At 37.6% G+C, this 13551-nt stretch overlaps 1 protein-coding gene across 1 annotated transcript in view; it reads left to right on the top strand.

Annotated features, from left to right (window-relative positions):
* The first annotated feature begins 6569 nt into the window (after nucleotides 1–6569).
* Nucleotides 6570–13551, top strand: part of LOC140240590 (uncharacterized) — a 64977-nt gene continuing 57995 nt past the window's right edge. The window contains exon 1 of the mRNA XM_072320352.1: nucleotides 6570–6949. Within this exon, the coding sequence (XP_072176453.1) occupies nucleotides 6805–6949 (145 nt within the window). The 5' untranslated portion in view covers nucleotides 6570–6804. The remainder of the gene's footprint in view (nucleotides 6950–13551) is intronic.

Raw genomic sequence — 13551 nt, 5'->3', positions numbered from 1 at the left:
AAACAATTTCTTATTTTTTTCTTAAAAATAGATATGAATCTTATACTTTTAAGATCAGTAGTTAGATTATTCCAGGCCACTGCACCCCTGTATCCTAATCGTCTTTTCCCATAGTTTGTTTTGGCTCGAGGAACACAGATGCTGTATTCTGACTTCCGTGCAATATAATGAGGATTTCGAAAACTAAATCTGCGACTTTTATAGTCTGGGACCACACCGTATAAGATTTTGTGCATAAAAAATAACATTCTTTGATTAATCCTCGCTGTAACTCTATCAATCTTAAGTTGGTGGAAAAGTTGTTCCGTTGAGTATCTTTTATTCACCATAAGCACAATGGTAAGTGCTCGTTTTTGTAATAGGTTTAACTGTGGCCCTTTCCAGTGTTTCCCCAAACTCCATCACAATAATCCAAATGACATCGTATCGATGTTTTATATAGTATCAGCGCTTCATTCTGAGATATATACGATCGAATCCTCTTTAAAAGGTATACACATTTAACAATCTTGGACTTCATGTGTTTAACATGTGCTCCCCATTCCAAATACTCATCGATAACAATGCGGAGATATTTTGTAGTTTTTACTCTCTTAATCACATCACTATCTAACGATATCGTAATCGTTTTATCTACCTTCTTCAGGCGATTTCGTGTACCAATTAGTAAAAATTCACATTTTACTAAATTCAACTTAAGTTTATTGCAAGCAAGCCATTTCGATATAGCTTGTAAGTCACTTTCAAGACTTGACTTAATTTCAGGTACATTCTTGGAACTGTACATACAAGTATCATCTGCATACAATGATAATTTCGATTTTTGTACTACTTTACCGAGATCATTAATGTATATTGAAAACAGTAACGGGCCGAGTACAGACCCTTGTGGTATCCTACATTCAACTGTAGCCTGCTCTGATCGTATTCCATTCATGTAAACATACTGAGAACGAGAGAACAAATATGACTTAAACCACTTGTGGGTAGTACCTCGTATGCCAATGAAATAAAGTTTATCCAGAAGAATCTGATGAACTATACTATCAAAAGCTTTTTTAAATCTAACATTACCATGCCAGCAAGCAATCCTTCATCCACATTATTTAAAACATCTTCTGTTGTATTCAAAACTGCAGTATAGGTGGAGTGATGAGGTCGGAAACCCGATTGGTTTTCGATTAAGATTTTTTTATCCGTGACATATTTATACATTTGTTCAAATACTATCTTTTCAATAACTTTAGCTAATACAGACATAAGGGAAATTGGTCTGTAGTTGTCCATAACTTCTCTGCTACCTTTTTTAAATATGGGAGTTACTTTTGAAATTTTCCAGTTTTCTGGTACATCCCCACTCTTCAGAGATAAATTTATGATATGATGAAGAGGTACAACTATATATGGTAATATTTCATGAATTAATTCGGCTGATATATTATCAGGTCCACAACCTTTACCCTTGGGGAGACTTTTCAACAGATCAGTGACCTTCTGAACTGAAACCTCATGAAACTGAAATGAATCTTCTAATTGAGTAAGGAAATCCAATGCAGACTTTTCCGCGTGAGGTATTTCACTCTGAACATTCTTACCTACATTAACAAAGTGGGTATTAAATGCATTCACAATTTCTTTGGGGTTTGTGACGTAGTGATCATCACCTAGTTTGACTGAATTGACCAGAGAGTGCGTTATTTTGTTTGGAAGTAAATGCTTGAGTGACGCCCACATCGAATTTCGATCTCCATTATTCTCATTGATACATGATGCAATGAATTCACGTTTTCGTTTGCGAATGATTGACGTGATTTGGTTTCTGAGCGATTTGTATTCATACCAATCCTTTTCTGAACAGGAATTTTTGCTTTCACTTTCTTTTCGTCCCTCTCTCGTATCAGACCCAGTATTTCAGATGTCATCCAGGGAGAAATTTTATTTGTTATTCGGCATTTCTTTGGGGGAGCATGTTTTTCAATTTTATCTGTGATAGTTTGATATAAATTGTCACAAGAAGTCTGGCAATCAGAACATGTCAAAACATTCTCCCACTTCAGTTCATTAAACTCTTGTTTTACAACGTCCCAGTTCACTTTTTTCCAATTTCGAAAATACTTAAACTTATGCTTTTGTGGCTTTTCTTTTTGCCTACCTCTGACGCAGTAAACCATATAATGGTCACTGATTGTTAACTGCACAATCCCCGTATCTTGTAGTTCTGTTATAATCACATTAATTAGTGTTTGAGTTCATCGAAGTCATTTTGAATTACTTTTGAAAAAGCTAATGCACAGTTTGCAAACAACGGATGCTCATTTCCACATACGGAAAAGTATATACATAAAAGAAATAAGGCTTACTCATTGATAAAATATTCCAATACACCTCTATTCTTTCCGCTCTTACACATTTAGAGACCAACACACATGAACAAAGAACTAGATCAATATTTTAAAAGTGACGATATTGATATTACATTGTCGAAGTGAAGTGACTGCAAACACATACTGAGCATAGGCCGACAATTTTGGTAAACGAGTGAAAAGTGAACACTAAGGGAATTACCCACAAAGTAGACTCCTACGTTTTATGTCGTGTTGGTTTTGTTGATTGTCAGCTTATGTTATTCAAGCGTTTGTCAAGAATAGGAAACTGCCCCTCTTCTAAATTTGCTGTTTCCATGTAGAAAAACCGAGGAAAGCTAAATATAGCAGGGGCGCCTAATTGCAAATTCGCTATTAGGCCTACTTTAACCATTTAAGTATGAAGGCAATGGAGGCTCAGACGATATAATCCAATTACGTAACTTATCTCCTGGTTGTTTAACTGCTTGAAAGCGGAATGCGAATGCGAATGCGGATACGGATGCTGGCGATCGAGAGGACCTAAAATTGTATGTTGTGAGAAGATACCTTGCTCGCTTGACCGCTGCAGCCAGCTGTCTAGGACGATTCCATAATATAGACAAAATAGTTGCTCTAGACTCAATTAATTAGGATAAACGACATTATACTAGTATCTATCATCTGCTCATTGATTCACTAATTTCAACGCAGTCTTTAAGGTTTTTTTTTTCTTGTTGTTGTTGTTGTTGTTTTACATACCCTCATCACAAAGGAAGTTTGTTCAATACTTTGCAAGACACAGTAATAAGGTAAAACGTGCGCGCTTACGAAACACAACAAACAAACAAACAAACAAACAAATAAGCATCGAATTCCAAGTAGGCCCTAAATGTATTTCAACGATGTTAAACACTACATGCTACAGTAATCGAGTATGATCTTTAATTCGGTGGTAAACCAGCCTATGTACATTGTGAGGATAGCCAAATATAGGCCTCTTTCTCATCTTCTATGAGACGCAGACACTTGGATCTGTTTTGACGTTGTTGTTGTTGTGGTCGTGGTGGTTGTTGTTGTTTTCTTTTTCTTTTTCTTTTTTTTTTTTTTTTGGGGGGGGGGGGGGTATATTTTTTCTTCCCGCCATCATACAAATAGAGTTTAATACAGGTGATATTCGCTATTCCAAAAGTTCGTTGTTTCGAAACACACAAATTCCATATAGGCCTATCTACTAGTAGATGTTTGATCCGAAAACTGAAATAGTTCGTTAATTCGTACATTAGTTTTGTATTGTTATTCCAAAGGTTTGTTATTCCGAAAGTTTGTTAGTCCGACAATGAAATAAGGTTCGTTATTACGAAGGGTCGATAGTCCGAAAATGCAAGAAGGTTCGTTTGTCCGAAAATTAAGTAAGGGTCACTGTTAATTGCTTTGTCTAGGTCCTTATGTACGTGTGACGTCCTCCCCTGGCACCATTCCCAGTTTTCATTGTCTAATATCTTACAGTTGTTTGTTTGATCATTCACTTGTATTGTCTTGCAGATGCCGAATGAATAACAAGAAATAGTAGTAATAATAACAATCCTTTATTCTATCACAAGAAGTTTACAGGCCTATCACTTTTGGAATTACGAACTGTAGGCCCCCTGTTTCATTTGCCTATTAATGAACCATATTTCATTTCCTGATTAACGAACCTTCGGAATAACAAACCTTATTTCATTTTCCGATTAACCAACCTTCGTAATCATGAACCTTTTTTATCTTCGGACTAGCGGACCTTCAGATTAAGGAACCCTACTATTTTTTACTTTTACTTATTTTGCATTAAACAACGTTGTTAACAACCAAACTCCAGATGCAGCGCCGCCTTCAATTCATTTCAATTCAATTCAGTTCAATTCAATTCAATTCAGTTCAATCATTCCAATTCAATTCATTTCATTTCAATTCAATTCAATCATTCCAATTCAATTCAGTTCAGATTTTCTTTCTTACGTCAGTATCACATGAATCAATTCAAATACAATAATTACATGAAGTCGATATAGTACAAGATATGTGAATAATAAATGCACATGAAAACTGAAGAGAAATTTATAAATAAGTGTCATCCTTATTTCTCCCCTCTTTATTGTTTGTTGTATTTTTCAGGCAGGATGAACTATCATTGATTACATTTTGAAATGAAATATTGATTACATTTTAGTTTGTATTTGACTATAGTTAACTCGTCTTCACCGAGAGTGCTCTATCACAATTGAATAACTAATGCCCCAGTCACATAGACATCCCGGATCACCCCGGACCACCCCGGATCTGTTCCGGGAAGAGATCCGTGTTGACGCCGGGAGGCCAACACGGCAACTTTTGGAGGTCAAAAACATCAGGCGTCATCCGGGGATTGCCGTGTTTGGCAGAGCAATCCGGGGTGGTCCGTGTGGCTGCCGTGTAGCTGCCGTGTTGATCCGTGTAGCTGCCGTGTTGATCCGTGCAGATGCCGTGTTTGTCCGTATAGACGCCGCGCTCTTCCGGACTTATCCGTGTAGCTGCCGTGTTGATACCGTGTGTACAATCATACCAAAATCCCGGATCTCCCCGGACGTCCCCGGATCTCCCCGGATCACCGTGTAGATCCTTGAGCATCCGTGTTTATATGTGACTGGGGCATTATTAAGTGCCTACTGACTGTTGTTAATCTATAAACCGCCACTGCTCCCAACAGTCAGTATGTTTAACACCATGATTGCCGGATCCACCATCTCAGAACCCGCCAAAGCAATAATTGGCATTTATAATTCTGTATCGATCACTAATAATGTATATATGATCGGGGTGCGCACTGCTCGCCTCACTCGGCACAACTAGTTGTTACCACAATCACTCTGGATCGGAATCTTAATAACACTGCACGCAACCAGTGACAATTACTACATCAGCTCCCCCCCCCCCCTCCCCCCCCCCCCCATCATACCACCGCTTTTAATATGACCGCTTAATGTCTCTATACGCTGCCGCAACTTCATCATCTTCATCCCCAGCGTCATAACTTCTTACCACTGTTACCGCAAACCAACTATACACGTACAGCTTCTCCAAACAAAAGCTTTGCCATAGTACATGCATGTGCACATTACAACCACTGCCTTCGAGACCCTCATCAATGCCGCAGTCACACAGATATCAATCATTACTGAAACGCATCATGACTATGATTTGTTGCGTATTGTGGCCGAGTTTCACGCTTTGTTGTTCCCTTCTACGGTTCTCTTATCCCAGCTCATCGAAAAGTATAAACCTAACTATGAAGCATCAACGTCATTTTCTGATCAACTGCATTCACCTGTTAGAAAACCTTCATACTCCGGAAACAGTCTGTCGTTATGTCAGCAACAACGAGAACAAGAACAGGGACAACAAAAACAATAACAACAACAACAACAACAACAACACCAACAACAACAATAAGAACAACAACAACAGCAGCAGCAACGGCAACGGTATCAACAACAAACTACATTCATTTTGCGTACATTATGTGCACCGGCCATTCCATTGATAGGAAAGTACGTGAAAGAAAGACATTGTGGAAAGAAGTGAAAAAAGCACAAAACAGCGAGATTTCATGTTATTGGAGGCAAAATATCAGAAAGAGGAAAACAAAATCTGAAGGAGAAAGAAGAACCGAAGGAAAAAAAGAAGAAGAAAGAGACGAAGACGAAGGGGAGGAAAGTGGAAGATGATGGAGAAGCAGAAGAAGAAAAAAAAAACAGGAAGAAAAGGAAAAAAATCAGGAAACGATTCATGTCATTTATGCAGTTTTGAATAAGACATAATTTAAACAAGAATACATCATAAAGACTGAAGTATAAGCACGTCCTTGAAAGATTTGTGACATTGTCGGGCCTATGCGTGTGCTTGAGATGAATTGACTTCGTTGAAACGCAGTGGATACTAGGTCTTCATTGCTTCGATCGTGACTTTGCATCAAGCTAACCGACTTGCCATTGGAAGGAACTTAATACGTCATCAAAGCTTCCAGAAAATTTCTTCCTCAACTTCGGGGAATTGCATCCAAAAGATTTGGCTTCTTCAAGTACAACGCACTTAATTCTCAGTCGCACTGACCGTGATGTTTGATACGAAGTGGTGCAAGCGTGTGTGCGTGATCGCCTTTGCCCGCTATGAGAAATGAAAGTTTTCAGGTCTGGATTGTCAGTAAACTTCGTCTGTACCCTTATTTCGTCATTGGCTGTGCAACAATCGACCCGGGTATAAGGTGCACCTGTGGTCACTTTGTCAAACCTGCCAAACGACGAGAAGGGGAAAGTGGCTGAAGATTGATACCCTTCGGAAGTTTCAATAAGGACTCCCTGGAACATACTTTGGCTTATCCGATAAATACCGTGCACGAAGACGACATGATCTGAACACTTGCAAATGTAGAAACTTTAAAACCATGGAAGTAAGAACGATTGTTATATTTTTGCTTGCAATATTTGGAATCAAAAGCGGAACTCTACATAGTGGGTCGTCGCAAGCCGCTAGCTCGGCCGAATTTGAGGGACAGAGGCGCGGAGAGCGGGCGGCTGCAGAATTGCAGGGTAAGCAACACTCGTAGCTTGTCTGATTTGTGAAAATAATTTACCGCAGGACGTAAATTGAGTCTTGTTTAGGCCGTGGTAGACGTGGCTACGGAGCAGGTGGGGGAGCTGAGAGGTTTCTTGGTCCCTGTATATGGCCGTCTCACGCGACTCTATCCTTTTATTCACTTCTTTATTTTCCCGAGGCTATATTTTGTTGGCTTCTCTCACTCTCGTACTTCTCAACTCCTCAGAGATTGTCTCGGGTATCAACTTCTCGCTCAATTGCACTTTCATGATGGTTGATGTAATCTAGGTCATATGGAAGGAGTGTGTGTGGTGCAGATGTGTATTCTTGGGGTAGATAATGTTTGGTGAACAGTGAACAAATCCAAGCCCTGTGTAATTTTGTTCTGATATGGTTATCTTTTCAGGCATGATTAAATTGGCACCTCACCCCTGAAGTTTGCTGCATATCTTGTATGGAGGGAATAGGAATATTAGATATGAAACTGGTTACTAGTATATTCATTAACTGTGCAAGAAAAGTGAGAAAGAAATTATTCAGTGTCACCAATATGAAGAGGAACCTTTAAATCATCTCAAGCTGCTATAATAAAGACTCTTTTTTATATATCTAGGAACTGATAGGCTTTTGAAATTTTGTAGCTGAAACAATTGTACATTGATCAACTACAAACGGCTCAAATACAAAGAGATATGATTATATAAGGCCTACATATATTACTCAACTTTATGAAACATGATGAATAGTGATGTCAGACATGTACTATTAAATACAATCAGGGAGGTGGAAAGAGATCACCTCCCTGATACAATAGAGCATCAACCCACAGGCGCAAAAGTTTTAATTCTGGAATTTGACAAGTTATAGGAGAATGAACTTTGAATGATCATTGAAAATTGTGTGCAATATTACACAATCACAAAAATGAGTAGGTACTACAAAAAGGCAAACAAAAGTACTCGTACCACTTTTGATCACATGATCAAATCACATGGTAGCTGAACTCTATTGACTTTCTGTGTACAAAAGAAGATGACATTTATAAATTTCTTTTAAATATTAAACTTTGGAGACATCCGTATGGAGAAAAAAGTTTCTTTCAAAAGACAGGACCAGAAAAAATATAGTCAGCAATATGAATATAAGATGCTTATTTCATGCCATGTTAGTGGGCTGTGATGTGGTCATTCATATTCCTGTTCTTATTCTTAAAGAAAATTGGGATGGGAATATTTCCCAAACAATCAGGGACCTGTCCCTCATCAGATTGAGTGACTTATCCGGCAAAAATAATTAGGCAGATCAATGATGCACTTTGAAGCAAATATGTGCTCTTTATTATATTGTGCCATATAAAAGAGTATTGCTAATTGGAATTACCTTATTTTGTTGTTAAATGTATTGTATCCAAAATTCATTTGTTCAACCATGGACCCCTGGTTAAACATTCAAAGTAATGATGTGCCTTTATATTCTTATCTGATGTCCTCCAGCTGTACTGTTACATATATATGATATCTGGAAGGAACATACTGTTTGTCACTGATCAGTATATTTTCATATGATATGCCCTAAATCTAATTTTGGATGTGTAATTGGAGGTGTGGTTGTGGTTTTCTCTTACTTATGGAGCAACACATGCTTCTAATGAAGTCCATACAGTGCTTTCATTTACACTGCATTTTCATTGTATGGAAATTTATATCTTGGAGTACCGGTATGTCCATTGCAGAATGTTTTGGAAATATATATATATATATATATATATATATATATATATATATATATATATATATATATATAATCACTTTGTTCATGTACTTCAGTAGACTAGAATAAGTAGTAATGATTTTGCATAATTATTTATTTGATTTTCTAACATAGTTTATAGACAAAGTTACACTGATCAGAACAGTGTTTGGACTGATGGTTGACCACCACTACTGCTTGTACAAGTCTGATGATGTCTTTCAGGAAAAAAACACCAAAATGGTTAACATTAGAAGTGTTCATAAGAGATTTCTGCTACCTTAAATGTTGAACAGACCCTCGTTATTGTCAAATGCCCTTGCCCTTTCATTTTGCGGGCCAGAAATGTTTATTTTGATTGACCGAGCTCCCAGGTGCCTCCCCAACACATTGCTGCAATTCATCTCATTTATCACCATGTGTTTCTCATTCTCTCTTTTCCCCTTCTTCTATTTTGTGCAGTCAAAGCCACTTGTTTTTCATTTCATTTCGTCTCTTTCAGTCCACTGATATTTTTCCCAAAATGAAAGGAAACATAACCAATTTTGAATCTATTTAGTTGCCCCATCAGCCCCAAGAAGAGAATCTTTATGGAAGTTAATCTTTATGGAAGTTTGGTGGCCCGGTATCAATTTTTAGTGGCCCCAGACCACAGTGTCACTGATAATATTGACCCCTGAGGGTATGCAAAAAATATATCCCAGGATAATCAGATTGATGTAACAATTGGAATCAGTATTAGTGAATAGGCCTATTTGATAATTTATTTGATTGTTTACTATCAAGTAATGATTACTGATATTTGCTATGGTAATTTCATGAGAATTATCATTCTGAAAACTAGATGTGTAGCACAAGAGGAAGATGCTATCACAATCTGTGGTATGCATATTTGGTCAGGGCCCAACATTAGTGGTGGCCGGATGGCCCAGGGCCACTAAAATTGATGTTGGGCCACCAAATTTAAGAAAAGCTACTTTTTGGTGGCCCGATTGGGCAGCTAAATTTCAAGATGAATTATTATGTAAAACTTGTTTTTCTTGAGGGCCACTCCATTTCTTTCTTGGGCCACCCAGATTTCAGATTCAAAGATTTTAGTGGCCCAAACAGGCCACCAGAGAAAAACAGACAGTGTCGAGCCCTGATGGTTTATGTTGTGTTGTCATAAAATTGTCTAAACTCAAGTTGATAGAGCAACATCCTGTTTGTTACACATAGTGATGATACCCCTCATCAAAGAAGAATCGTGAAGATGGAGTGGTAGCCCTTTGCTTCCCAGCATTCCTGTCTTTTATTAGACTGTCATGTCACTGTCTGTGAACAGAGTAAGCTGCCCCACTGGCTTATCCAATCTGTTAGTTTTCATTCTCCATTCACGAACTGCAGAATTTCCTGTTTGATAGACAAGGGGTGAATTTACTGAATTTACCCATTGCCAGAAAAGTTTCAGTTTTGCTTTGCCGTATAGGTCACAGACCGAGGAAAAAATAAAGAGCAGTTGATTGAGAGGCCAACCATTGTGGTGCTTTTATCATCAGACAATAATAATAATAATAATAATAAATAAATAACAAAAACAATCTTGATAACTCTTTCCTGAAGCAAACATTTTGTAAATAATAAAATATCCCCTTTTACTTCTGTTTCTGTAATGACATTAAATAATGTGCATAAGAAAAATACTATGCAGAAATGTACCCTTTACAATTACATGGCAAAAGATTTTACAATCAAATCACTGGCCTGGACCCTACAAATTTTATTTCTCAATTTGAACATTGTCACATATACAGCCATACTCTCTTCAAGATGTTAGAGTTTCTGCGATTCTTATCACATTACTTTAGATATCTTGATTTCAGTTTACAAACCCATTCTAAGGATAAACATTTTTAGGGGTAAAAATGCCCAGCTTGTTGTAAACCAAATTCCATTTGGGCTTTCTGGATTGTGTTTTAATTCATAAATGTGCTGTGCAACGAATCATATTTTAAACTTCTGGTCTTTCAAATTGAAGTTGATGTCCATTTTGTGTGCCATACCTGTCCCAAAATATATGTGCGCTGTGCAAGGTTTGAACCCATGACCTCCTGCGAAGACTACACATTGTACAGTATGTCCCCCAAAAAAACTTATAATTGGCTTTTTGCATTGATAACTCCCAATATAATTAACTGTCTAAATGCTACTTCAGGGTCTTAAAAGACAACATCTTAGCTCTATTTTGCAGAAAACCCCATTCTATTTGGTTAAGTGGTCACTTAAGAGAAATGTGGAGTATTGTAAAGCATGTCATGGGTCTGATTCTTCCACGTTTAGCACTTGGATGCTCTTCGAACTGCATATTAATGTGTGAACACAATGGACAGAACTTGGATGGAAGGGATTCCTGACATGCTGTATTAAACTCCTCATTTCTTTTTAACCACTGAAACAAATCGGATTGGGTTTTCTGTAGGATGTGGGCAATGAGTTATAGTTTCATACCCTGAAATTGTGTTTGGATTAATTCACTGGACAACCTATTAAAGGGGGTGGTACAGTATTGGTGGAGATGAGAATTGGGCTTTTAACTTTTTGCGAGATACCAAGAAAACACTTCTGAAATAGTACTGAGCATACCATTTTAAAGGGTGTGTACAGTTCTGGTCGAGGTGAGGATTTAGCTTTTAACGTTGTGTGAGATATTCAGAAACCACTCTATGAGATGTCAAAGAGCATGCAGTTCTAAGGGGTATCAAAAGTTTATTCGATGAAAATCGGTTTTGAAATGGCTGAGATATCCAAACACAAGGTGAAACAAAGAGATCTAAAGTTGTGGCATGTCACCTTTTATTATTAGCACTTTTTTGGATATCTCAGCCATTTGAAAACCATTTTCATCAAATAAACATTGAATCCTTCATTGTACATGCTCTTTCATATTTCATAAGAGGCTTTTCATTATCTAACTTAGGAATGTTCAAAACATGAATCCCAACCTCAACCAGTACTGTACAGTCCCTTTAAGAGGAATTCAAAATCTATTTGATGAAAATCGGGTTTGGAATGACTGCAACATCCAAAAACAAAGTAAAAGAAAGCGATTGCAATAAAGTGTGGGTCCCACAGTTTATAAGAATCGCTCTGTTTTGGATATCTCAGCCATGTCAAAACCAATTTTCATCAAATAAACGTTGAATTACACATGCATGGAATTACATGATCTTTCATATTTCATAAGAGGTTTCTCATTATCTCACCAAAAAATGTAAGAAACCTGAAATTAGGTGTCAACCAAGACTATACGATCCCTTTAAAGTTATCATTTCAGACAGTCCTGTTGTAATTTTTTTTTGACATACACGGTAGTCAACCCCACTCCTTTCCCCCTTTGCATCCAACCTCTGTAGGCTCAAGTCAAAGCCATGCAGCAGACATTCTTTTGTGCAATAAGCCTCCTCTACTCTTTGCAAGCAGCCGTGACATTGAACATGGGAATGACCTCTTGATTGAGCAAACCTCAGAAGACGTCATGCGATGCATGGTTTTCATGTTACACCAGAACTGAGAAGATACACTCACGAGAAGAGAAAGTACCGTAGAAGGATGCTCTTACTGTAAAATATACCCTAACTCAAACTGCCAAACTGGTATCCTAGATGTGTGTACGGTAAATGTCAACCCACACAGCCTCATCTTCTTGTCTATTATTGATACTTAAAACCAGATGGAATACTGAAGACTCCCCCACACCAACTTCAACAGAATTGTGTTTCTGTTCTTTTTTTTTTCTGAGTTTAAAGGAATTGTATAGTTTTGGTTGGGACCAAACTGCAGGTTTCTAGCAATTTTTGTTGGGATAATGAGAAATCTCTTATGACATGTGAAAAAGCATGTAATTTCATGAGGAATTCAACATTTATTTGGTGAATCCTAATGAAAGATGGAACCCACCTTTTGTAATTATTGTTTTGTTTTACTTTGTTTTTTGAGTGCCTAAGCCATTCAAAAACTGATTTTAATCAAATAAACTTTGAATTCCTTTTAGAATGGTATGCTTTACTGTTTCTTGGTATCTCACAAAAAGTTAAAATCCCAATCCCCGTCTCCACAAATACTATACCATCTTTACCTCCGCCAAGGGAGGAGGTTATGTTTTTCTTACCATTGGTTTGTGTGTTTGTTTGTTTGTCCGTGTGCAAAATAACTCAAAAAGTAGTTAACGGATTTGGATGAAACTTGCAGGAAAGGTTTAGAATGATATAAGTAATAGATGATTAAATTTTGGTAGTGATCCGAGAATTTTGGGGGAATTTATGAAGAATTTGTGATATTTTGGCAGGTAGGGTCAATGAACTTGAGAGTTCAGGCTGCGCATATTTGAGGTTTGCGTGCGCGCACTAAAGTGCATGCTCTAGTTTCTGCTAGGGCGAGGCGCGCCGTGCATCGGAGGGTTTATGATGTAACATTTAAGGCTTCTATATTGGGAAATCGGGCGACTTTCAGCACACAATGCTATAAGTACGTGTGGGTGGAAATCACTGATACATGTATCTCTATGGAAGAACAAGATCAGTGGTGGAATGAGCTGCATGCTTGGCGGAGGTCTGCGCTCTCAGAGTGCTTCTCTAGTTTTAAGAATGATATCATACCCTCTGTTTGTTCCAATTTTTTCACACATGGTAAAAATGTACACGGCCACAAAAATTTAGTTGAACCATTAAATCAACCATGAATACTTTAGCTTTTACATTCATTGCTTGAATTTGACCAAGTCCTGTCAAAAACAGAAGTAGGGCCTAAGCTAAAAGAAAATTTAGAATGAAGTAAATTATACAATCCCCATTTTATGGCTGCTCATGTA

The sequence above is a fragment of the Diadema setosum genome, chromosome 17, assembly GCF_964275005.1.
Source record: "Diadema setosum chromosome 17, eeDiaSeto1, whole genome shotgun sequence".
Lineage (NCBI taxonomy): Eukaryota > Metazoa > Echinodermata > Echinoidea > Diadematoida > Diadematidae > Diadema > Diadema setosum.
This window is presented reverse-complemented; position numbering and strand designations above follow the sequence as displayed.